Below are 27747 nucleotides of genomic sequence, written 5' to 3' on the forward strand. Positions count from 1 at the left end.
AAGATGATACTGGATAAGACTCACTAAATCTGACTACAACCAATCCTATCACATTCTAGCAGATACTGTTTTGAACTGACTTCTTGAAAAAAACTGTCGAATGCTGTGAAGTAAAACAGGAAGGTGAATTTCACTGAAATGTGTTTATGATTAAGAATAAACTTACTAAACAGTTAATGATGAAAAGGCAGACAATAAAAAGATTTTAAATTCATGACATCCAGCATATTAACCTGTCCTCTGTAGCACTTTGAAACAAAACAACTGCTTTACCTGGCTGCAATAAGATCTAGAAGATGTTGCCACCTGTCATTGATCTTGCCAAGTTTGTACTCAATCTCTGATGCCTTACTCTCATGGCTGGCTTTGGCCAGTCGCTCTCCCATTTGCTGGAGCTGGATTTTGTTTTGCTGGGCAACTGCAATTTCCTCTTGATAATCCTGGACAGAAAAGAGCAGTCAGAAATCAGGCTACTTATTCTAAATACACTCTGCTCTACACCACTAATGGAACCACATAAATATACAAGAGAATGTTGTTTCCTAGTGATTGGTACAGTGGAGAAGCAGCATCTTAACTATTAGATATACAGCAGAATGAAAGAAAAAAAACCAAAAAGAGAGACACAACCCAAGCAAAACACAATGCCTTCTATAAATACATCTGCTATAGCTAAACTCATTACAGGCAATTCTGATTGCACATTTAGTATAGCATTCAGATGCCTTTGACTTTGCAGTCACTTAATTTTCCAGTATTCTGTGAGGTTTACCCTGTGGAAGACAGGAAAATATTGCCTAGAGAGAGAGAGAGAGAACAAACAGAGTCTTATTGGAACATGTAAAACCTCCTTTTCAGCAAATTCAGTGTCCTCTTTGCAAAACAAAATAAGTAAGCAGTTAAAGAGCAATATGTAAGTGTATATGTAATGCACTATACCTTTTTAAGTTTCTCAATCATTTCTTCTATGAGGATGTCACCATTTTGAGAAACTTTAATTTCCATTTGTGTCAGCCACTCACAGAGCTCCTTGTTCTTCTCACTAAAGACAGCCCACTCATTCAGCCTCTCACTAACTTGCTGTCGACGTAAGGAGACCTTAAATCATTTGCAGAGAGACAATAAAAACAAAATAGCAAATGCATTTAAAATGCATGTTTGAAACATTTTGTGCCACGGTGTGAACTACTCTGGCCCTGCAAATGTGTTCCAGCCACTTGTCATTAAAACAAACCAGGGATGTATTGCAAAAACTCTCAGTTTAGAGGTAAGAGTTAATCTTGTTTCCTGTTAACTGCAACCTATGCATACCCAAGCATTGCACTCAGTAGCCTGTCAATGTCTTGTTTTACAATGTCTAACCCAAAGGTTTTATTAAAAAACCTATTTATTTTTTTTCAATTTTTACTCACCTATATAATGTTATAGAGTATATTAACAATTCCTTTTTAGTCCATGAGAGTAAATAAAAAAGGAAGAGACAAATGCTTCTCCAAAACAAATAGATATACACATAGCATTGGTCAAACTTAAGACTGTGTAATTTGTGCATGAGCATGATTTCTAAGCACGAAGTTAAATCAAACACATACAATATTTTTGCATAAGTGATTTTCTACTTCGGTCCCAATATACTCATTTCATGGATCACTACTTCTCCTCTATGGCACTGAGAGATTCTAAAGAACTGAGGTGTACCCCAACAGGGCAAAATAGGCATAAAACATCAGAGACGAACGCTGTAGTTATTAAAAGAGGAAGAAAATCATTACTATGTTTAAGATATTGCTATAGCAGTGGTACCATCTCAGATTGTGAACAGTAACAGACAGACAAAGTTGGATGTTGACATTAAAATAGCAGAAGAGGGTGAGCAGCAGTCATCTTTCCACACTTACTTGCTCCCAATTGTAATCTGCATTGTTTCTAACTTTGTATCAGCATCTCAACTGAGAAGATGAACATTGCATCTACTCTGTCACAAACAATGATGATTCCTCTTTAAATACTATGTTAGGTTTAAAAGGGTCATATATATGATCTCACATTTCCTTTCTGTGGTTCTAAACCTGATGGCAGCTTTCCGGAAATAAGCAACGGTTGAACAGTGTTGCCCTAGGTTACATCTTGAAATATTCAGAATGCACATAACTAAGATAAAACTTTACTTGCCTCTCTGCCTTTTACCATAAACATGTGTGCAGCGACTACACTGTGGTTTAGGTGTATCTACATTGGCTCATTCATATGGAACAAACTTATAACAAGTTAACTGTGAATCATTTTTTATAGAATCTGCAGAGTTGGAAGGGACCCATCAGGATCATCAAGTCCAGCTCCTGTCCCTGTGTAGGGCACCCCAATAATCACACCATGTACCTGAGAGCATCACCCAAACACTTCTTGAACTCAGGAAGGCTTAGTGCCATAACTACTTCCCTGGGGAGCCTATTCCACTGCTCACTGCTCACTGCTCCGGGTGAAAAACTTTGTCCTAATACCTAGCCTCAACTTTCCCCAGCAAATCTTCCTACCATTCCCTGTTTTTGAAGCTTTCACAGGTACCTTATATGAAGTATCTATTTTGAAGTTAGCTCTGGTGTATCTAGACTGCAATCTCTACTGAACCACAGAAACAACATGAGGACAATCTAAAAATCTGGGTGAGAGAGACTCCACTACCTGGATGTCTAAGTGCAACTTGAAGGCAAGAAACACACTAGTGTGTTTCACACAGTAGTGCGATGCACCAGAAAAGTCGAACAATACTCCTCAGCTCACTTCACTGCCAATTGACTCTCCTTCATACTAAGAGAAATGCAGATACCAATATGTGAAGATGCAGAAGGTAACAGCAAACCTGGAAGGTACAACACAGTAATGTTGAGGGGATATCTTTTCTGAGCACAGCCCCTCCACCAAAGCACAGCAAGCTGTATTACTTCTCTGTTTTTCCCAGCCAGTCACGGTCCTACAGCACACAGTGCAACTTTGTTGTTGTTTTTTCAAGGCTGCTTGACCTCACAGCCATGACAAAATTCAAGAAACCAAGAAACAGTGAAGGAAGCACTTCAAAGGATGCTTTCTCTGATTCAGAAAACAGTTCAGTTTTGAAGCTGAGCGTGCCTACATGCATCTCTTCCAAAAGCTGCCACTTGCATTGCCTTTTTCTCCCAACACTTTTGTTACCTGTATACCTGGATCAATACTCAGGACTACACTTGCCTGGTGGCACAGCTCCTCCCACTGTCTGTGCAGCAGCTCTATGCGCTCACTGAGGATTGAGATATCGTCTGCGCTGATGTAGGCAGACAGGGTCTCCTTCAGCAGAGAGAGGTGTGCAAGGTCATCTCTCCATCCTTCCACTGCATTCTCTAACTCCTAGAAGAAACAAGAGTTGGCTAAGAAATACAAATTTGAACGTGCTGATGAAGCATGAAGACAAGTATTGTTATCCCACTGAATTTAAGTAGTATCTACGACCTACCATTTCAAACAGACTGTTTCAGCCCCATATATACCAATATGTTCAGAATTTTGAGAAAGGTAACTCCTCAAAAGGGAATGATAGATCAGCTTTGTACCAAGTAGTCACAAACTAATATACTACTCAAATCCCTCTAAAGTTCAAGGGCATTTGAGAATAGTATTGTTTTAGACTTCTATGTACTGAAAAGCTTTTGAAGTTCTAATCCATTTCTAAACTGCAAAAAATATAGCATAGAAGTGTTATCTAAGATACCCCACGGTAATCTCACCTCAAATAAAAAGCACTAAAACAATGGCTTAGACACCAAGAGTTTAAATTTGCAGTTAGAATTTCTACAATAAAAGCACACCAATATTTAGCACTTCTACAGTACTTTTCAGGTCCTGTTCTGATCTCACTTTGATCAGATCTGTATTTATCCTGCAGGCTTTGCATTACAGTGAGATCACTCAGGTATTACCCTGTGCAAATGTTAAATGGATAGACTCTTGTCACAGGGATGGCTGACTGCTTTGTGTAGCCAGTAATCTGAAGCCTATTAACCATGGAAGAGGTCACTGAATAAAGGCAGGCAAAGATGAGACAACAGTAAACAGAGAACAAGTGCTGTACCTTGCATCGAATCTGCTCTGCATGCAACTCATCATGGTGTTCTGGCAAAGGCTGAGAAAGCTTTTTTTTGAATGATCTGAGCTTCTCCAGGGAGTCTCCTATGCCCTTTTCAGATTTTTCCCAGTCCTGTAGGCAGAATGTTTATTAGACTTCAATTCAGATCTAGATTATACTTATTTTGTTTTGACTAAGTGACCACTAAAGAGTGAAAACTTTTTCATAGTAATAGTGGAAGTTTATCTTAACTAGCCAGCACTCAAGACATTGGGAGGAAACACAGACTACTACACTGCTCGATCTTGGCATTGGTATGTAGAGAGAATAAGGCAGGTCTTCATATATACTTCATATTCAATGAAGTATGTATAAAAATTAACCAGCACTGTGCAAAATAAATAACATTTTTGCTCTTAAGTTGAAAATAGGATTCAAGCAGTCTTTATTGGAGGTGCTCTAGAAATATCAGTTAAAATATATCAATTAACATAGAAGCCAGCTGTGAAGTACTGGTTTGAGAGGTGGCAAATTAAAATCATGAACTCACATAGTGTATATGCAATTCCTGTATTTGTGCTTATCCCTTGATAACACTTTTTTTCAACAGGGTTCACAGAGAGAAACCATGAACTTGCTGAAGAAGTACAGAAGAAATCACATACTTACTTTCAGTAGTAAAGCAAGCTGTTTCTTTTGTTGTTCCAGTTGGGTGCTAGCTATCTTCCAGTGCTCTTGAATTTCATTAAGTTCTGTCTGTAGGGCTGCCTCAGCTCCACTGTCAGCAGAAAGCAGCAATTGCTTCCCAGCTTCCATGGTGAGGATGTAACTCCCTTGCTGCCTTAGAAGAACTTTCTCTTTAAGCTGAAAATATTAATAGTTCTCTGTCAGCTTTGTGTTTCTAATTACAGTTTGCAAGTCACTGTAGTTCTTTCTCAACCCCATACTTTGATTGCATACCTTGGCATAAGGATGAGCTATTGCCTTAATGCTTTACCCTAAGCTTTTCACAATCATGGTCTGCAGCAAACCTTTAGAAAATTTCTCCAAGGAGATAAAGACACAAAAGACTACTTTCTCCCCATTAATACCAGTTTCTCAATTGATCTTAGAGAGGAATATTTTCCCAAGAGCCTATTATATTTATGAGCTTTATTATTATATGTCTCTCCCATCAAAAAAGCTTGAAGACACTAGCCTGCTACATAGATACTGTTAACCTTACATGAAGATAGACACACAAGGTATCCTTTTATTTTGTTAGCTAGAATATATTCCTCAAACAGAACATGGCTGGTTTTTTTCAACATAGTTTCAATGTGATGTAAGCTACAAAGCAAAAACAGAAGTAAAAAGGCTCTAGAGAGAGGGCCGAATAAATTTTCTGTTGCATGTTCTTTATGAACTGCAACTTCATCACATTGCTGCTTCTGAGGCTATGTCAGTGCCAAGAAGAACTAACATCCAGTGTTGCTCTACGCAGAGCAGATAGAATCTAATATATTGTAAAGAACGTTTTAAATGGTGAAGGCTGCAAAAAAGGAGAGGGTTTTTCCTCTTTTTTCAAACACATGGGACATACCTGTACTTCATCCAGCAGTGCTCTGGCTTGCTGCAAAGGGATAGGGACGTTGCCCAGCCCACTCGGTGGCTGACAGGCAACTTCCACAAGCCACTTGCGCAGCTTCTCTGACATCTCCCTGTACCGCTGCCACTGGTGAATCTGGCTGTCAATGATCCCCCTCCGCTGCTGTGCCCGGCGAATTACTCCTTGCCACTGATTACTTAGAAGAGTCAGCTTCAGGTTAAATTCATCCCTATTACAAACAGATAAATAGAGAAACAGAAAAACATAGTCACCTTCCTACCTTGAGCATGATTTGTTTCATGAAAAAAAACGGAGGAAAAGAGGTGTTTTCCAGCTACCAGTTATAAAATATTAGGGAAAAAGCACTGAACTAACATGCTAGCTGACAGAATAAGAACTTCTCGTACTGGGAGAATAATCAAAGGGCCCAATTATTGTGACCTTAAAAAACCCAAGCCTTTAAGACACAAAACTCTTCTACATTTTCACCAGAAATATACGAAGAGAACCCACAGGTTTTGCCAGTTTGACTTAGCCAAGTCCATAGTAAATCATGATTTCACAATTCACCCTCAGATTTACTACTGAGCTTAAGCAGGCACAAGGCATTAACAAAATTCTTACAGTAACAGTAATTCCCAGTAACAGTACATCTTATATTTGGACTTTGGTACCCTTAGAAAAGTCAATGCACATGCACAAGTGGAAGCCACTGGTGTTTCACTGGCTTTTATTCATTTGATCACAAGTGTAAACCAAAATCTCAGACACCAAATAATTACTATTCCATCACATTTAGGATGTGATGTAGGTTTTCTTATATAGCATCAGGGAATCCTCTTGTTAGAGGCAAATAAATCCCCAGCTGACATAAATCAAGTGTAACTCACTAAATCTCTCAGGCTCCTTTGGTAAAAGTGACACTTTGAGAGTACATCACAAAAGACATACAGGTAACATCCACCAACATAATCCAAGACAAATCTTTGTCAGAGAAGCAATCTCAAGGCTTTTGTATTCCCAAATGCATTCTCACATTCGCATACCCCATAGCATCCTACAGAACACTGTCTTATTTAAGAACTGGCTAATTAATACCTTAGCCAAAGCTATAAGAAGTTCTACCTCAGAAAATCATGATCTGAACATGAACATCTGCTAGCTTCTTTGTCTGGAAGTCCCCCTCTAGTCTAAGTATTACTTCACACAACGAGCAGCAGCAATAACACAGGAATGTCTACCTGTCATCCACCTGTCCTTGGTCTAGGAGATGCTGCCCATCAGAGATAATTGAATGTAAAATCTGCTGGCGGCTGAACATCTCTGCCTGGAATAGCTGTTGTACAGGAGACAAAGATGTTAAAACAAGATCTTACATTTTAATTCCACCTGTTTGTGCTGGTAAAGATGAATTTTCATTTTTAAAATCTCATTTTAAATTAATTAATTTAAATTAATTCATGAGCTTCCTCATGAACTTTAGAAATAAACTTAAAAATCTTAAATAATTACTTGCTACTTCTAATAATCATTTTTTAATTCCCTCAGATTAAAAAAAATATCTAAAAACATATTAAAAAGCTAAATAATAACATCAGGAGTTAGTTTTCATGTCTCTGAGTACAGCTGAGTGATTTGCACTATAAATTACAACATGCACAACATTTTGATCTCTAAACCAGAACAATATGGACTTAATGAATGAACTCATTGGATAAGGAAGTGACTGAAAGAGTTGTGATCAGTGTCTCAGTGTTCAAATGGAGACATGTGACAAGTGGTGTTCTTCAAGGGTCAGTACTCAGACCTGTGCTATTTCATATCTTTGTTGGCAACATGGACAGTGGAATCAAGTCCACCATCAGCAGATTTGTTGACGACACCAAACTGTGTGGTGAAGTCAACACACTGCAGGGAAGGGATGCCCATCAGAGGGACCTTAAAAGGCAAATGGCATGAAATTCAACAAGGCCAAGTGCAAGGTTCTGCACCTGGGTCGAGGCAATCCCATCCACAAATAGAGGTTGGGAGAGGAGAAGGACTTTGGGGATGGTGGTAGACAAGAAGCTCAACATGAGCTGTCAGTGTGAGCTTGGAGTGCAGAAAGCCAACTGGGCACTGGGCTGCATCAAAAGAAGCACAGGCAGCTGGTTCAGGGAGGTGACAGTGTTGTATAAACTTTTAACACAATTTTACGATGCCAGTATAACTTGAAAGGAGGAAAAGGTTAGATATGTGTAGGAGCTAGAAATCAATTTTCCACTTCTTCCAATTTATTTTCCAGTTTTCACCATTAGTCACAGTAATCTTTCACAGTACTTTTTAAAGTCCCTTACAATAAAATATTACTTTAGACAGAGAAATACATAGTACTACTTAATCATATTACATATATGATTAAATTCATTTTTTAGAACATCTTTTAGTAAAGGATCACGGCTCTATATAAGGTTGTTAAGGGAGATTAAAAGAAAAAGTATATGGGTATGAAGCTTGAGATTCTTTTTTTTTTGAAAAAAATTCTTTATTTTTTCTTTTTCCTAGTAATGGTATTTACAGTTGGCAGAAGTTAACCCTTGCCTGAACTGTGACCATATATTTTCTCAATCCAAATTCACCTCTGTTATATGGCTTCTCATCAGCTCTAATGGTTACATGCCAATGCCCACATCTGCAGCTGCCAGAGAAAAAAACACTGGCACCTGACAGTTAAATCCTTCAGTCACATTGTATGTAGCTTAGGACTTCTACATGATGGGTTATTTTTCAAAATGAGATTTTGCTTCTCTTAATCACTAAATTAATTTGGAAAATGATACCCAGGTCATAAATTTTTCCACGGAATGAAACAGCTTCAGAAAGCTGAGGAAGAAGGCAGATTTTTTGCTTTCTGGCACATCTATTTCATGTGAGAGGGCATGGATGAAGCAACAGAGGCAACAGCACCTACCAGCATTGTAACACTGCTGACAGACTGAAACTTAACAGACTACAACTGGTTAAAAAAACCCATAAAATCCCACCCTCCCTGCCAGGGATAGTTAGATTAGATATTAGAAGAAACTTCTGTACTGAAAGAGTAATTAAACACTGGAACAGGCTTCCCAGGGAAGTAGTTGAATCACTGTCCCTGGGGGCATTTAAAAATGTACAGATGTGGTGCTTGGGAACATGGTTTGAGCACTGGACTTGTCAGAGTTAGGTTGATGGTTCGTACCATTAGGTTATGGGTGGTCTCAGTGATCTTGGAGGTGTTTTCCAACCAAAATGATTTTTTTTTTTTAAAAAGGACAGGTGAAGCTAAAGCTTATCAAGCATGAAGAACTCTGCTTAGAGCAGAAGTATTCAAGCCCTAAACTGAAGCAGAGACTTTTTTGTCAACAGCCACTTCCTCTCCACATGTACACTGTTGCTGTACTTAAAAGGGATACTCCACTATGTGGAATCTTTTGCCACCCCAACTACATATGATCTACACATGTAGATCACTAGGAATCACATAAACAGGAATTCAAAGGAGGATGAAAGGAGGGCATGTGCTGGAATGCAAAATACCAGCACACTGAAAACCAATTTCAGTAAATGAGTTGGCAAGGCTTCCCTTCCCCTGCCAGCACTTTCTCAAATGCTTGTCACAGTGTGCTCCCACTGAGTGCAAGTCCCAAGAAATGTATCCTGCTTGCAAATAGATGCCTGAAGAATTGATCTAGAGTCACAGAATCATTTTGGTTGGAAAAAACCCTTTAGTATCACCACATCCAGCCATTAACCCAGTAGTGTCACGATCTACTCCTCTCACATGAAGAAGGAAACCAGTACTGGACTGAGCAATTGGACAAGGACCACTACAATCCTGACCACTACAAGGACCACTACATCCTGACAGACTTAAGTGATACAGATGCCAGTATTTGATCATGATATTTGAAAAAGGTATCACCTCCACAATGACGGTTTGTAAATTTTAGTAGGAATTTATTTCTAAGTTATTTCTACTTCACTGGTGAAGCTAGGGTCCTCTTTGTCTAAACACCACCAAAGCTCTGAGTCAGCACCGTAAAGCTGATTAACAGACATGGAGGCACTTCCACATCCATTCTGGAAATGCATGTGGAAACAAAATATCTATTCATTATCTTAAAAAATACAAAGTAAAACAATTTGAAATTTCATCTCAAGAAGTTTAGATTTGACCCTGTCAGCTGTGAGGAATGGGAAGAAAACTCTTCATTATTATCAGGAGGCACTGCAAAGAACACTGAGTACTGAATAACTAAAGCCTTAGGTAAAAAAAAAAAAAAAAAAAAAAAAGTTTAAAATATTTACTTAGGATTAATTGAAGTATTTAAAACTCAGATATTAGCTCTCTAAATTCTGAAACATGACTTTGTAATTGCCATTAAAAAAAGCTTGACCAGAGCATCTGAGTAACACATCTGAGCTAACTGCTCAGGTCAAGGTTTCAGGAAAGAATTAATCTGGGATCTCAAGACAACTGAATGCAAGAATATTGGCCTTCAAAAAATCATAGCTATGACTGGACACAACAGTAGTAATTTATCTACTTAGACATAAATGACTTCTGGACATTCAAATCTCAAAAACTTGGGATGTCTCAAATAAAATGGATGACATTTGTGAAACCAAAGACAGTTAAATGCTAAAGTAAATGCATGTTAGCACAAAGAACAGTTGTGAATTACTTTCAGCTATCAAACATTCATACAAACACTCTGCTGTGAGATATAAGGCAAGGGGGTGGGAGGGAAGGACATGACTCTCCCTATGACCTGACCTGAGTATATGGGGAGGTCAGCTGAAAAAGTTGTGGGAACTGAAACTACTGTGGCCACATGGGAGCTTTGGTATGAAAATTGACTTGTCTTACTTGATCTTTACCAGGATTTTGGCAGTAAAAATATGGGTGGAGAAAAAATGTGCATCACTTGACTTCACTGAAGAATCATAAATGTATCTACTAGTAAACACTTGGAATCAGGTCTCTCTACAGCAAAAGCTGGGCTAGTTCTTGATTAGTTACAGATAAATGACTCCAGCACACATAGAAGACCAAACCAGTTCGTTCTCCATGGAAATGTAACCAGATAGAGGCCCCATGATGAGTTACATAGCTCAGTATTTGACTGAAAATTCTTCTATTAACATGCTTTTCAGATGCTGTATATATTGGCAATTTAAAAACAAATAAACAAACTTAGAAGAAACTGAAAGAACAGATATTTTCTCTAGTTCAGACTGAAGGCAAAGGGCCAAATTGCATGGGAAATGTTAGTTTCTTTAGGGAGACTAATGAAAACTTTTATTTGTTTGGTACAGACCAGTCTGATGGAGACTAAATGAAGGGGACAAGCACTCATAATTATACTGATATATATATACACAAATGCAGACAGCCAGTCAAGTCCTCTCCCAAACTGGGTATTATTGACATATTTACATGCTTCTGTTTTTAAATTAAGATACTCTCAGACAGTGCAGGCAAATGTAATTCAATTCAAGACTTGCTATTATATTACTCCACAAAAAAATGTGTATTCCATTTATGTATAAATAGTATGTGTTCCAGTTATGTATAAATACACAATGACTTGCCTCATGTGCTTTCTGTTGCTCTAAAAGGCTCTGGTAGTTTCCTGAAATCTCTGCTGCCAGCTTTTGCTCAGTCTGAACTAATAAATCCATCCAAGTCTCACATTTCTCCAAGAAGGTCTGCTTCTGCAGCAAGAAAGACTGCAGCTTACTGAAAGAAAGAAAGAAAACTAGATTAAGTGTTAACTCTCAGTGTTAGTTTTGCAATAATTTTTCCAGATTTCCAGATCAGAGGGTAACACTTTCCCCACTCAACTGCCTCATTCAATTTACTTAATCAACACATCAAAAAGTAGCATTCTTCCTTGTTTCTAATTCTGTTAATTTGCTGCAAAACCAACATCTCAGCTCACTGGCTTCACTCTTTTCTTATAAGCACAACAAAAAAAAGGCACTCTGGTTAAAGACTTACCTGAAATGTTTTCTATATTCTGCAAAAGGTATACTTTCTAGCTGTTGTAATCTAAGAAAACTATAGAACAATCTTCATCTCTCCCCACCTGAATCTCTCCGTAGTCTGAGATGAGATCAGAGACCAGCGTCTATTTAGGTTCTGCATCCTTTTGATTTCTTTTTCATTCAGAGGAAGCCTGTAACCTAGCTCATTAAGACGGTCCAAATCTGGAGCCATGCTGCTGAATTTCAACATCTGACTCTGCAACAAACAATAAAAGGGATAACTAAGAAGTTCAGTAATTACACCATTATAGACTGCAAAATTATGAACTCACTCTCAGTTAAATTTGGAACAGCCTTGGTTGTCACCAAGTAGCAAGCAATCCCTGTGCTGGAAAAAAAATTGCAATTCCAGCTTTCAGCCCCTGACTGCCCTAAGGAAAAGACTTATATTCATGTTTAAACATACACATAAACATATGTGTTTATAAACATAAATAAAGTCAAATTGTACTAAAGTGTTTTGCTGAATTGGAGACTTAATACTCAGAGCTGCAAAAGTAGGCCAGTGTCTAAAACCATACTTATATATATTATCAAAATAGTAAACATTTTTCCTTGTTTGTTAACCTGAATGCCAGGCCAGCAAATTCCCATTGACAGTATTAAATTTTTTTTTTAGTCACTGCATTGGTAAAATGCCCTGTTTTTCAGTGTGCCTGAAGAGGAATTATGCATATAGGTAATCCCAATAGAAAAATCATGGAAGGTTAAAAAAAAAAACAGCCTAGATGTTAAGTTTATCAACTTTCAGTCAGGGCCTCTGAAAGAAGAGTTAAAAAACAAAAAAAAAAGCTCCACAAAAAGAAAGAGTCAGAGCTTCAGAGTTCAAATGGAGAGCACACAGTATGAACATTTCTTGCTGTATCAAGATACCCAAAAATGAATAGGTCATGTAATTCCTAACCTAAATACTGCTGAGACAGGAACTGCATAAATACAAATAAAGCAAAGAGAAAACAAGATGAAGGAAATGTCCAAAATTCGCTAAAATTTTCATTTCCATTTTAATAATTTTTTTTTTAATTTTATGCTAAGGAGTTTGCTTGTCCTTTTCTTCTTTATGCAGGGCAGAATAACACAATCACTTCAACTGCCATCAAACTTCCAGGTCCTCAGTCTTACATTTTCCATGAGTATAGAATGCATGCATGCCAAATGTATATAGCCTGAAGTACAAACAACTAGGCTGACAAAATCAAGACATTGTGAGTTTATTGCTCACCTTGAGTTCCTCCATTCTACTCTGTATTGCTGACAGATCAGATGAGTGATTGGGATCCTGTCCTTCCAGTACTTCTTCTGCTTCTGTTATCCAAGCCTCAAGGACTTGCAGGTTCTTGGAAAAGTTTTGATAGTCCAGCACTCCTGCCTTAAATAGAAAAGAACACTCAATTCAAGATCTTCAGTGGCATAGTATACATATTGACATCACACTCCTTGTTAGGATCAATTGTAATAGCTGCTTTGCTCACAGAGTGGAGTTCTTGTGGGGTTTTTTTTAGAAGAGATGACTGTGATTTTTGATCATAGCAATAAGGCAACAAAGAGCATCAATAACTCCTTTCCCTGAAATAGATAACTTTCCCTAGCTTCCTTGTATGAAACTAACTTCTATTATTGCAATTTAAAATTAAAAACTATTATGTTTTGCCTTCTTACAGCACAGTGATGTTTTAAGCATATCCACATAATGACAGATTTCTTAGGTAAATCTTCATCACCCAAAGAGAAGCCACCACCTTTGCTGCTCTCTCACCCATATACTTCCCGCAGAACATATTCTGCCACTTTTTTTGGCTCGTTAGTCCCCGGTGTCACAAGCAATTACCAACATCTACTGAAAAGGCCTCAACAAAAATGGTTTCATTCAGGTCTCTGACACTGATAGAAACTGTAAAAATAAATTCCACACAATTATTCAGAATCTGTTTTTTTACTGCTAAAGAATTAGCTGGGAAGAGAGGTTGTCTTCAGATGATCAGTAGATGTAGATTCAGATGCTAGTACTATTGCTGTGTGCAGAAAGGATGGTGGCCTTAGCATTCCAGAGAGGAACTGTCCCTTTATGAGTTTTGCCATTTGGACCTTTCTGCAAGGTTTCTGTGCTGGACTTGAGCATACTTTCTATGCTCAGCTTTGGCTTCCAGGGAAATGTAGGAAATGCTGATGAACAGGTAACACCACTCTTTTCTCAGGCAGTTTTAACTAATTGATGTATTTTCAGATACCTCAGGATGATCAGATTCAAGGACTGAAAACACTCTCTGTGTACCTGAAGGAGAGCCTGTTGCTTGCGGAGAGCATGTTCTAGACTTGACAGATTCTGGTTCAAAGAGATTTGATCAGACTGTATAGCTGCTGCTGCTGAAGCCTCCACCTGGCTTTTCAGCTCCTCTCCCAGTTCTCGTAGAACAAGCAGTGACTCCTGTGCTGTCTTCAAATCTGTGAGTACATCCTGTGGTGACACATTGAATAGATAGTTAACCTGACACTCTGCTGCTGTCATCCTCTCCTACTTTAAAGGAGGAAAAAAACAACCATCACTACACCACAAATTTTAATTCTCTATTGTTTTTCAAAGCCAGTTCACAACTCTGCATGAAAAGGAAATGATGTGCAGATCAAAAAAATACAAAGTACCCGTGCACAGACAAAAAGAAAGAAGTGACTGCTCAGCTTCCTTTGAGCAAGCCTGAGTTACTGATGAGGCAATACTTCTTGCAATAAACCTTTTAGATCTACTTACATGAGGGTTCTAAGCAGTGGCAGTCCTCACTGTGGGTCAATTCAGGTCTGACTAGACCTCCTCTTTTTTTTCCTGCTACAAATTTCCAGGAGGAATGAAAATTAACTTTTGGCCGAATGGCCAAATGGCCTAACATAATGGCTATAGAATGAGACATCAGAAAAAGAAGAAATCATTCAAAGTGAACAATTTGAATTGCCAGTCCAGATAAGTCTGGCAGCAAATGATCAAAAAACTCATTAATGTGTTCATTTTCCTCCTAGCAATTCTTTGCTGACACTAAGATAATTAGTATTTTAATTTTTAATTTTTTTTCAAAAAAGAAAAAAAATATAAGCACAGATAGGAAATAAAGCATTCTGCTGCCTTGAGATACAGGAAGATTCTCAAGGTTTCAGAGTGAACTGTGTCCTTCCATAAGGAAGGAAAAACACATCCCCAGAACTTATACAGTCTCTTTGTATTCAACCTTGACTGGTGGGAATATAGTGGAAGGATCACACATGTCTTTCTGTTATAAGAAACTCAATAGCTCTGGTAAAGATATTTTCTCCGAGTTCACTCTCTCTAAAGCAAGGATCCCTTTAATAAGCAGGAACTTAAGACTGAATCTAAGGATAGAATTTATCCATCTTCTCCAGAGAGAGGACTTCACACACAAGCTTCCAAAACAACATCACAAAAGTGACGGCGGGATCACGTGAAAAGCATGAGAAACTCACGAGATTTAGGAAGCAGATATAAAGCTGTCTCTTCTGTGCCTGAGATGCTTCACTAAAAAGAAATGTATTTGTATGCAGGTTTCCAATACACCAGGCATAGAGCCTCGTGCGATTTTTAGCCCAGTGAGCTGCGAAAAACTGCGAAGCTTATCTGAACATACATTGCAGTCCTGAATCCAGGCAGTAACTTCATCATCGCCAATGTCTTTGCTGGTAGCAGTCTTCAGGAGTTCATTGGTCTGCTCTTCCCGCTGAGTGACTGCAGAAGAGCACTGCTGGTAGCAGTCATTGTACCTCTGCCACAGCTGGAGGAGGCCTGTGCTGGCACGCAGCCGCTCTGCAATCTCCTGCAGAAGGTTGTTCCACCTGGTGAAGAGATGGGATGAATGACCGAAAAAGCCTGGCAGTCCAAAAGAATTAATCCCTCCCCTCTTCCTCTCTGTTGTTTCCCATGAGTTTTTGGCTTTCAGTGTGGTAATAATCAAGATCCAGGCACTTGGCAGGAGGGTGGGGGAGAAGAAAGTAAGCCAAAGGAACATGCCAGCAGGCTGTTCTGACCTGCCACAGTGGGTTTGATCTGTGCTATATCTTGGATGTTGCCCACTGATGTCTCAGGTCAAAGCTGGAGTGCATACTTTGGTTCACTGCACAGAGCATCCACGACTGGCAATGAACAGGCAGTACCAATACCTTTCAGTTTCCTGAAAGGGCCTAAAAAGCCCAAAAGAGAAGTAAACAAGAAACTCTTTCTTCTGCTCTAATTTCCTCCCAGATTCTGACAGAGCAGTTAAAGTTATAAAGCCCTGTGCAAGTCCCTTCTAAAATACTTCCAGACCTATTAAATCTCTTTATTACCCAATTAAACATCTAAACCTCCTTTGAATTCTTGTCTCTAATGACAACCAGTGCTTTCTCAAATGTGCTGGTATTTATCAAATTTCCTCATTATTTCTTTACTAGGAGAAACAGCAATATTTTTCAATTACTTCTGCACGAGAAAAATGTTGAAATGAAAATTCTGTCAGTTATCATCGCAACTGTTAAGTTCTACAGTTTCTTTTTTGAAACAGGATGAATAATCTCTCTCTCCACTTCATGAATCTGTGACAGGATGGACCACAGATCAAAATAAATTTGTAATTATTGTGTTGTGTTTTTTTTTAAAAAAACGCCAGCTTTCCTAGCAAAAACTAGTTTTTGCTTTGGGATCCTTACTTTCTGTAGCTCTGAATAATCCTTTATACCTTACATTGGTTCTGGCCTGGATTCAAAATAGAGGAAGCTGTTTGCCAAGCTATTGGTGAAGACTTGGATATCATGCCCTTCCTTCAAACTAGAAAAAGCAACCTCAAATCTGGGGAACCTCATGCATACATAGATAAAATTTTCAGATGGGATTTCTGCATTCTGAACATACCACTGAAAGTAAAGTTCAATACACAGACAATTTCTACCTCATATTCATTTCTTTTAAAGTGTTGCTAAGTGTTTCAGTCACTGGTGGGTGACATTCTTTCAACAACTGATTGGTTACAGAACCAAATTTCTGTAAGCTATGTTCTTGCTTTTCCAATTCATCTTGTAGGCTCTAAAATGGATAAAAGAATAAGGAAAAAAAATATTAATCCACAAGGTATTACAATGGCATGATGCAGAAACATCTCAAAGTATGTATCAATTACATCATATAGGTTATGAATGAAAAACTTGATTTCACGTATGTTTCAAGTAAAGAGAAGGTTGTTTAATATAAAGACTGTTATTAATCTGATTCAATCTCAAGGTGAAGCAAAAAGAAAATTTTACCCTATGTTCTCAAAATGTAAAAATATTGTAAAGGAAATGATTATAAACCAGTACTTCTGCATAGAAGTAGTAAGTGCATGAGACTGCTTCAGAAAGTAAAATGTAACCGATGAAAAAAAAGAAATTAAATAACATTTTCCTGTTTAGAATGAAACAAAAAAAAGAAACATCACCAGGAAGAGTAATTCTAGAAATTATCCTTTTTTTTTTAACCTTAAATGTTTTTTTGTATATAGCTATAGTCTGAGCATCCCAGAAAATCTCAACCTCATTAAACAGCATAATCAAAATCTTAATAATCAAAAAAAGTAATTTTCTGTACAACAAAAAAACCTTGTTATTTTAAGCATCTGGAATTGTTTGCATAATTACTTTTTATTCCAAAGACAAACATTTCTTTGAAATAAAATTATAATCTATGTAATGGAACATTAATTTGTTATATTTTAAATTTAGTTCTTTAAGTTATTTCAGTTAATTTTAATTTGTAATTTTTACCAGGATTCTCATAGTATTTTATGGGTTTTTTACAGTAGAAAACCATTTAAATGTGCGAGTATCTCAGGTTTTAGGTATTTTCTTTGATCCTCAATCTATTGTAAATACATTTTTGAGGCAAGGAGGGAAGTTAAAAACGTAATCTCAACATGTGCCAGTAGCTCAGAAGCCTGACAAAGCAGTGTGAGAAACTTTGGTTTTAGTAGTCACCAGCACAATTTAAATACTTTTAACGATTAAACAATAGAGCTCAAAATATAAAGAACAGCATCAAAAATCAAAAAAGAAAACAACTATGACCATTTTATTTCTTCCACAAAATGAAAAATGCAATGAATATTTGACTAGGTGTTCTCTTATTGTACATGTGATTTTCTACTTCCATTTCTTATGAACAAAAAACAGTTCAATTAGGACAATTTTAACCTTAAATCCATCCTCAGTATGTCAAGAGGCATAGTATTATTTTCACCTGAAGGCTGTCAACTTGAATTTTCACAGCTTCCAAAGAACCAGTAAGAAGATAAAAACGGGACAAAGAATATCTGGCTTCTGTCAGGTAACTATTCAGTTCTTCATAAGCCACTTTGTAAATGCTCCACTGATCAAGAACAGATTGCAACAATATCTTCAATTGGCTAACCTAGGAGGAAGGAAAAAAAAAAGTAAATCAAAAGCATTCAAGATATTTCATTAAATTGTGTCCTTCCTTTTGATCTCAGCTACTGCTTGTTTTACATGTCTAATCTTAAACCTCTTGAGAATTAAGATTTTGCTCAACAATCAGATGGACTTACACTGGGTACAACACAAAGTTCACCTTGAATTTATAAAGCTGTGATGGTATAGACTGAGAAGGTACCATGGCCATTCTACTTTGGTCCAAAGCAGGATTGACAGAAACTGCTTAAGCCTAAGGAACATGTATTCCATATGCAAGTCAGCCTAAGAGAGTTGGCAGAAAGGCTAGGACTAGCACACTGCATTACTTCTGAGAGGGTAGAATGATGTTACCAAGCTTCGGAGGACAAGCACTGCTGATCTCTACCTTGGGTCCTGCAAGACCTTGTGCTTGAAAAGAAACGTCCTTACAGGTCATTTGGTACCTTTCCACTAAGTATCAGAACGCATCTAAAGAGCTTCAATTAAAAGAATTAAAAGCATCCTTGGGATATCATAACCACTTCATGGGGAGTGTACACACAAATGTGAGGATGGATGGAAGTAGGGGCACAATCCAGAATCTCTTCCCTTACAATACAGAAGATACCCGTTTGCTGCAAACTGCTAATTCTCCCTCTCCTCTGTGCCCTATGATTCTTTTACCATGTGATCCAAAGCGGCCCAGGAATGGTTAATATCTTGCAGTGTATTCATAACAACTGAAGAGACTTCTTCCTTCTTGTTCTGTATCAAAGACAGACCCCTCTGTTCTACATTTTCTACTTCTTTTTCCTTTGTTCTTATTGATTCCTCCAATTCCTGAAAAGAGAAAGAAGATACTTGAGTGTTTTTGCTTACTTGGATAGATAAGCCTTGAGATAGAAAAGATGCCCATAAGGTCCTTAGTTTAAAAAAGTCACACTTGCATACTTTGGCTTTTTATTCTCAAGAGAATCAACTAATCAGCAATTTTATTTAATATTTTATATTCTTTTTAAAGCATTCAGTAATTTGAATAGAAGCATGTCCTCTACAGTAAGCTTCTGTGTAATCCACTGCTTTCAGGTAAGAGTCAAAAACTCATTAAAAATAGGACAGTGGTTTGAAAACATGGGAAAATTCTTGTGTGTCTTCGTTTGTCCTAGAAAACTGAAAGGGCCTTTTAATTAGCTGACAGCTGGCCTAAGTCTCTGGAAAAAAAAAAAAAATTACTTTTGCTATCCAAGGAAAAGGACAAAATTACTTCCTAGGGAAAGATGTCAATTTGCCATGTCTCCACATGAAGTGGAGTCTATTCCTCTGCCAGGTCTCAGCAGAGCCTCTTGCATGAGGCCAATGAGCCTTCAGCTAGATGAAAAGTTCATTGGAGTCCAGCCAATGACAACAAGCAACAGACTGCAGGAATTTTGCTTATTACCTCCTCAAGTTTACATGTCATTGGGAAGCATTAATGTGGCATTTTACTCTGCTTAGTCTTCCTACATGCTAACCCAAGAAAATGGAAAGAAAATTAACAGTGGGCATGAAAACAAATGAAGGCAACAGGGGAATACATAAGTACTGAGGCTGTCATAACTTTTTAGTGGCTTCTTCCGCCGTTTCAGGCAAGTGCTGACTGTATGCTTGATTTAAGATTGGTCATGGAATTGCTGATTCAAAGTTTGCTGGCTTTATCATGTTCTCAAAAAGCAAAGTACAGAAGCTTAGCATGTAACATTTCCTAGTCAAAAACCTGTGATCTTCCTCACGCCTCAATAGCGTGAGAATGCAGTTACAAAACAAAAGAGAGAGAAGAAGAAGACTTGGTGAGAAACTGTGAGTCACATAGCATGCTCCCATAAGCTCACTCACAGCCAGGAAAGAAATGTATTTAATTTCATGGCACAGTGCAAGGAGATCCAAGACAGTCCTACAGTGCTCTGCCTCATACATTAGCTGTGTATCTTCAGGTAGTGCAAACACTGAGTCTGAGCAGAGAGGGGAAGTAGGTCTGCAGGCTTCAAGAACAGCACAAATTTGCGTTTACTTGTCTGGAGATAAAAGAGTCATTGTGGTATGGAAAGCGGACTGTGAACAATCTTGGGATGCCTCTACACGAAGTAGTACATCTTGTGATTTCAGCTATATTTTAATTTTCTTAGAGAGATGGATCATCAAGAAAATATTTGTGTTTCTCTTTGTAACGGGGTTTCTTATATATCATTTTGATCTCATAACTGATTTAAAGACACTTTACTGTTTCTGATCTGTGATAGGAAAAAATGGTTGCCTTCACTTATTAATATGACATGAGGTACCAACTAAGATTGGTTAATAAGTAAACTGAAGCTTTTGTACTAGCTGAACTATATACTTGGGAGTGTCTGTTACAGTTATTCCTTAAAAAATTTGTTTCTCTGCTGATCAAAGCTTTGCCATCCATAACTGACTCCGCAAGTATTTGCTAACTTCCCTTACCAAAAGGAACCATAATGATGAATAAATCAGATTCAGCTTTGAACTCCAGACAAGCACACCCTGCAAATTATGTCAGGCAATGCTAAATTACCTTTTCTTCAGTCACATGGACTTATTGTGCTGAAACCATAAAGATACCAGACTTGAAACTAAGGACGGCAACCAGATAGGAAACGTAGGTCAAGAACTTCCAAAGAAAAATTGACTTCTAACATATCTGGCCAAAGTAACTACTTACCTTTACATGAATGAAGATGGGTTTAATACCCTAGTGAATATAGATTATCGTTATATAAAAAGATTATATATAATCTATATAAATCTATATATAATCTATATAAAAAGATTAAATTCTCCTATGCATTTAATATAAAAAAAATTTCCAGCTGTTCTCTTTGTGAAAATTTAAAAGCCAGTTCACATCAATCCAACTCTATGAATGCATATGGGAAAGACATCCACATCAAGATGAACATATTTTCTTACTCCTTTTTAAGGAGATGAGAACAGCAAGATTTTGGGTATGCAGTCTTCCTGACAGAGTTTAATTATACTTTTGATCTGATGGTACATTATTATTAATTATTATTATTATTATTATTATTACTATTATTACTATTATTACTATTATTATTACTATTAATTTGGTGTAGGATAAAATAATTTTGAGCAAAAGTTATCTGAAGCCTGATACCATATAAAGGCCTTGTTTATAAACTTAGAAAAATCTATTTTGCTTATATACCTATTAACTTGCTTCTGGAGCTGTAAGGCTAGAGTTCAGGCTTCTAACTTAAATGTGTGCTATTCTGAGTAAGATGTTCAGAGTCAACTGAAAACCTGTTCACTGCTGTCTAGTCCCTTACTGAATTTCCGTGAAAAACTTAGGTTATTCTGAACTTATGTGAATCATGTATAGGTGAGCTTTGTTTCATCCTGTCTTTGCTCACTGTAATCATGCTTCATGCTTCTGAAAGCAAAAAGGAAACCACCACCATTTCTTTCTCTGGATAGCTGAATATTTGAAAAAAAAAAAAAAAATTGATTCCTGACACGTTCTGAATTACAGCATAAAATCACCTTGGATCTAGTATTTTTATTTGAACAGATGGGTGGAATGTATCAGGTAGAAAAAGAACAGGAAAAAAAGAGGTAGCAAAGGAAAGGTAGTGATAAGGCAGCAAAAAATCAGTTTCTGAAAAATTAAACATGATCTTCATGACATCAGGTACCATAAGACTGGCTAAACAGGAATGGGAATATGGGAATATAGTCCTTTGATGACCTTTCTGGAAGGCTTGGAAATGATCATGTTTTAATACCCAATGCAAAAAGAACAATGAATTTGGTTGGTTTTAAAGATTTTCGGGACATTACTTTCCCTTCCTTCTTTCTTATTGCTTTCACTTTAGGAATTAAATCTCTCCCACACTGAAGAGTTCTTCCACTGCCTTCACTAATACAAAGATTTTACATCACTTTATCATGTGCTGTTTCTACCTGTTGGAAAAAGAATATTGTTATTTATATGGGGACATACCTGGCAGTCTTTCAAAGCATTCTGTACTGAAGCCTGGTCTCCAATTTTCTGTTGTTGTTTCAGCTTCTTCTCTTGAGTGTCAAACCAAGCTTTTAGGCACTGCACATTATTTTCATATTCTGACCAGGATTCCTGCAGACTTTCCAACAGCTGGATCTGCAAAGAAATGGGAGGAGACATGACAGTCACAAGCTGCAACAGGGGAAATTCTGATTGTGATCAAGGCAAAAACTTGTCACCTGGTTAAGCACAGGAATGGTCTGCACACAGAGGTAGTGGAATCTGTCCTTGGAGATTTCAAAACTCCGCTAAAGAAGTCCCTATGCAATGTGATCTTACTAAGAAAGAGGTTGGACTAGATGACCAGCAGAGGCTTCCAACCATTATTTATAGTTCTACGTATTTTGAAAGTTCATTAGAGAGCAGCTAAGTTTTTTCTTTACCTTTTCCGTTATCAGGCCTTGCAGGATTTGCCAGCGCCTGTTCATTGCTCCGAGCTGTTCTGCAAAATCAGTTTTGTCGCTTCGTTTACTTTCAACATCTTGGCTGCTAATTTGTAGAACTGATTGGTTGACAAAGTCTACTGTTAACTGTTTGCAATTTAAATCTATCTTGAAACCCTAGTAGAAAAGAAGGGAATAAAAATTCCAAAACATAAGTACCATAATGGCTTACCTTCCAGCAAATGACAGGAGAAACGTTCAAAAATTACAAATTTCTCTAAATGTATTTTAGCAATTGAGCAGCCATCCAAATCATTGCTACTCTTCCTAAATATTCAGAAATAAACCAGCAATACACTGTCTTTGGAAAAAAGAATCTGCATTTCTTCCCTACACTTGCCCCCTCTACCTCCACCCCCTCAACTCCCCCTCCCTATTTATGTTGTTCATAAAACAACATAAATAATTTGCAAAGTGCTTTGTGGTTTTGGGTAAAAGATAGACATGACAAACTTAAATCATACTGCTTTAGATTTAGCTGTAAATTAAGGTAAGCATGTTAAAAATTTTATTCATGTCATAACTAAGCAGTAGATCAACAGTAATTTTGGCTGCTTCACCACGGTATCAAATATTACCCAATTCTTGTGCACCACTCTAAACACTCCTCAGTGTAAGTTGTTTCCTTTGTTTTGTTTTTATTTTTAACATTAAATCACTTATACATGTATGTGCATTTAATTGGGATAATTCAAAAGGAAAATCAGTAATATTTTCATGCAGTACCTTGTACTTCTGGACATAATCCTGCATGACTTTCTGTCCTACTGCATTTTTTATATTCTCTTCATCTTGCTGGATGACATTTTCCATCAGGGAAATCCAGCTCATAATTTCAGAGATAGCATGGCGAGAGGGAATTTTGTCCATCTGGACCTATAAAGGTAGCAGATTCAAAATTCATATTGTGAAGAAAATGGGTAAGAATTCCTTAGCTTTGCATTGCCATATTTGCATTACCTGCCATTATTATCATGCTATTCAACATCTCTAATATATCAATGAAGTTGCTAAAGAACGATGAAAGTTGTTTTGGCTTTTTGTTGTTTTTTTTTCCCTCAGAAAGAAACTGAAGACCTGGTCATGTGGGATATGGAGAAGGCTGAGGTACTCAGTGACTTCTTTGCCTCAGTCTTCACTGGCAAGGACTCTGTCCACACCACCCAAATTGCAGAAGGAGAAGGCAGGGACCAGGAGAAGGAAGATCTGTCCACTGTGTGAGAAGAGCAGGTCTGAGACTATTTAAAGAACTTGAAAGTGCACAAATTCCTGACAAGATCCATCTGTGGCTCCTAAGAGAACTGGAAGATGAAGCTGCAAAGCCATTTTCCATCAAATTTGAAAAGTTGTGGCAATCAGATGAAGTTGCCACTTACTGCAAAAGGGGGAACATAACCCCAATTTTCAAAAAGGGATGAAAGAAAGATCCAGGGACAGTCAGTCAGTCTCAGCTCTATGCCTGGCAAAATCATGGAGCAGATCTTCTAAATGCTCTGCCAGGGGACCTGGAAAACGTGGAGGTGTTTGGTGGCAACCAGCATGGTTTCAACAAAGACAAACTGTGCCTGACAAATTTGGTGGCCTTCTATGATGGGATCACAGTGCAGGCAGACAAGGTGTGAGCAGCTGACAGCATCCACCTGAACAAAATGCTTGACACTGTTCCATAAAACATCCTTGTCTCTAAATTGGAAAATATGGATTCGATGGATGGATCACTTGGTGGATAAGGAATTGGCTGGGTGGTTGCACTCGGAGTAGGACACTGGAATAGGTTGCCTAGAGAACCTGTAGATGCCCCTTCCCTGGAAGTGTTCAAGGCCAGGCTGGACAGGTCTTTGAGCAACCTGGTCTAGCAGGAGGTGTCTCTGCCCATGCAGGAAGGTTGGAACTAGATTATATTTTAAGTTCCCTTCCAACCCAAACCATTCTATGACTGTGATTAACAGCAGATACAGTGTATAACTGCATTCATCCCAGTAAGAAAATATTAAAGGCTTCTTCTTTCCATTCTGCATCATACAAAGAAATGGAACAAACATTTCTAACTTCCAAGAGGTTCTGCATTCTCATTTCATAATTCTGTATTGAGCTTACGTAAAAGTTCAGCTCTAAGCTACAATATTATGTCCTTGTAAATGCTATTGAATAGACCCACAGAAAATAATTTTATACAACTCCTCTTGTAGGGTTTCTAAAAGGGCTGATTTTGAAAAGTACCTGTTTTTTTCTTATAAGACTCACTTTCAACTTTTGATATAGTAGTGCTTGCTTAAATTCAGTTACACAGAATTGTGTTCTATGACATTTTAGGTACACATTTTGCACATTTTGCAATACAAGAGTTCAGAAACTACCGAATTACATTATTTTCTAAATGTAATAGACTCAGGTAACACTTGTTACCCTTCCTCTCTCCCCATAGATCATGTTATTACTAACTCCTTAGACTGATAATCTCTCCTGGCAACCACATACTAAGCCAACTTTTAGACCGGTAGAATTGACATTTGGCATTACAGCATTTAAACAATGAAACTATACAACCAAACCCCTTCTGCTCCTACAAACACTAGAAGGAACCTGATACAGTGTTGCAAGATTCATTTTGTCTTGCCTAGACCTGAATCCAGCCCATTCAACTTGAGGAAAACCACTACCCAAATCTGAAAGGGGACAGACAGACATGTGAACTTGCTGTTTCCTAAAGTTACAAAACCTGAAGAAATAACCCTCATCTGTTCTTTGGTTAAAATTTAACTGTGAAAGTTTGATATTAACACCAATTGGTGTTAGACAGTATGCTTAGGCTGGATTTGGACATGAGGTTAAGTTTTCTCACATTAATAGAGGAGTAATGCTCCTATCTTGCCTCACATGGATAAATTGAGGAATTTCTCAAAGGCAGTGGAAGCCATATAGTCCAAATTTTCTGGAATATCAAAGGCCATTACTGGACCTCCTTACCTGGTGTAATTTCTCCTGTACTGCTGGGATTCGTGTGAGCAAGTCTGTCCACTGGCTGTCTATGTGGGACAACCCTGCCCGTAATGCTGCTGTATCCACCCTCTTCAGCTTGAGGAGCTGGTTCCCAGTACTCAGAATAGAAGATTTCTGTGATGATTTAGCATCCACTTCTTTTGAAAACTCCTGTAAGCAGAATCATGTTTGTGGAAATAATCAACTAATTTTTAACTGCATTTAAAGCTTTACCTCAGAAAATTAAGAATATCGTCCCTTCCTCTAAAACATAGGTACTTTTTTTTTTTTTGCATACTCACTACTTCCACGATGAGAAAAAGTATAATCATATAATTGCTTACTTTTTCATATGTAATTGGAGAGAAAGGTGTCCTAGGCCCATGAATGACTTACCAAAAAGGAGTTCAAATGGTCTCGGACTGTCTCCAGTTCCTGAGGAACTGTCAAAGCCTGCTGGCTCCAAAATTCCAGTCGCTCCTTTGCAGACTGTAACCAATGTGTCAGTTCACTTGATTCACTCTGATATCTGCAAAGATGTTTAAAGAAAACTAAAGCAGTCATCACCAATTCTTGCCTCAAACTGAGCAGTATCTCCTCCAAGTGTTAGGGATGATACTATGTAGGAGATTAAAAATAAAAATATTTCCTTCCCTTTATTAAATTTCAGAAAAACATGATTACATTTTAAAGGCAGGCCTGGTATCAGGAAGTTCTTAAGTTAGTCATTACATCCACAATCCTAAACAGTGCCTTATTTTTGCCTCTTAGGAAAAACTAAGTTTAATGAAGGACTAGTAACCAGGTTGTCACACTATTTGGGCAAGCTCCAATAGCACCCCACCCAACCTCACACACATAAACACATTTTTACTTTTCATTAGACAGTTTAATCTTCCAAAGATTTATCACAAGGTATCTCAGAACAGAAATTTGAAATTTATGTTCCTTTTTTTTCTTTTTTTTCCCCAAAACTATTTCCATAACATTTCATATGTCAAACAACTACTGAGATGTCAGAATGAGAGTGTCTCCACATAACCTTGATACATACAATCCCTTTATGTATCTCTCTCGAAAGGATAGTGAGCCAGCAAGCCAGGGATATTGTGAATAATAGACAAAGCTTGTATATCACTTACAGAACTTATTACAGAAATAGCATATAAGCATTACTAAAGGCAGCTGAAAGATCCTTCTGTGAATATAATGATACAGACCCACAAGAACCCAGCAGTGGCAATAGCCCTAGCAGACCATGCTGAGGCTGCTCATGCTACCTGGCAAAGGACACACCCTTTCTCTCTCAGCCTCTATGGACACAGGGCTTCTAATTTAGTCATCTAAATAAGGTGCCTTCTGACTTCCTCCCACCAAGGGAGTAAGACAGCACTTGTATGAAACAGAAATAGGATATTGTAAAGTAATTAAACTATCACATACATTGTGAAGTACTTTCTTTTAAGTATTGAATCTAATAGGTCTGGTCTCAGAATTACTATGACCTGAAAAGCACAGGTAGAGTAGTTTATACTGTACATACAACTGGCATTACCTTGTCCAGAGCTTCAGTATTGTCTCCAGCCTGTTAAGCTCCTTGGTAAGCTTGTTGGTGTTGCTTAACCACTGTTCTCCTAGTTGGTTCAGCTGACTTTCAAGATCTGAGCAGCTAACAGAAAAAAGGAGTCTTTTCCCATCATCTAGTACTTGGTATAATTTAGGTTGGTACTCATTGAGGTTAGATCTCAGATGCTGTAATGACAGAGGAGATGGTTAGATAGCTCTGCAGGTCTCTGCTACCACACTTTCTCAATATTTGGTTTTCTTTTACTGTATTATCTAGCATAGCCAACATCATGACAGTACATAACATTATTACCCTGTTTCAGTTCTAGAGTTCCCTGAGAACCATCATTAAGACAACTTGCTCAAAATCTGAATGTGCTGTCACAAAACGCCTTACTGCACTACATGTGCTGACAGTTCCTTATGATGAACTCCTTCTTGGTGTAGATATTTTACACTTCAAAAGCACAATTTCAGAAGAATCTGCAGTAGGCAACACCATTTCTGAGCGAAA

General features: G+C 37.7%; 1 protein-coding gene across 2 annotated transcripts in view; it reads right to left on the bottom strand.

The window, feature by feature from the left end:
- The window catches only part of SYNE1 (spectrin repeat containing nuclear envelope protein 1), a 299972-nt gene that overhangs the window by 40337 nt on the left and 231888 nt on the right, over positions 1-27747 (bottom strand). For both annotated transcript variants that reach the window (XM_071740591.1, XM_071740590.1), the window contains 21 exons: positions 27223-27419; positions 26064-26196; positions 25656-25838; positions 23415-23564; positions 22629-22805; positions 22186-22341; positions 18852-19007; positions 17998-18168; positions 16676-16809; positions 15383-15587; positions 14026-14208; positions 12976-13122; positions 11795-11949; positions 11298-11445; positions 6926-7020; positions 5679-5913; positions 4766-4960; positions 4103-4228; positions 3226-3381; positions 940-1098; positions 274-440 (listed from right to left, as the gene is read on the bottom strand). In XM_071740591.1, coding sequence (XP_071596692.1) covers positions 274-440; positions 940-1098; positions 3226-3381; positions 4103-4228; positions 4766-4960; positions 5679-5913; positions 6926-7020; positions 11298-11445; positions 11795-11949; positions 12976-13122; positions 14026-14208; positions 15383-15587; positions 16676-16809; positions 17998-18168; positions 18852-19007; positions 22186-22341; positions 22629-22805; positions 23415-23564; positions 25656-25838; positions 26064-26196; positions 27223-27419 — 3428 coding nt within the window. The remainder of the gene's footprint in view (positions 1-273; positions 441-939; positions 1099-3225; positions 3382-4102; positions 4229-4765; positions 4961-5678; positions 5914-6925; positions 7021-11297; positions 11446-11794; positions 11950-12975; positions 13123-14025; positions 14209-15382; positions 15588-16675; positions 16810-17997; positions 18169-18851; positions 19008-22185; positions 22342-22628; positions 22806-23414; positions 23565-25655; positions 25839-26063; positions 26197-27222; positions 27420-27747) is intronic.

The sequence above is a fragment of the Heliangelus exortis genome, chromosome 3 (genome assembly GCF_036169615.1).
Source record: "Heliangelus exortis chromosome 3, bHelExo1.hap1, whole genome shotgun sequence".
Taxonomy (NCBI): domain Eukaryota; kingdom Metazoa; phylum Chordata; class Aves; order Apodiformes; family Trochilidae; genus Heliangelus; species Heliangelus exortis.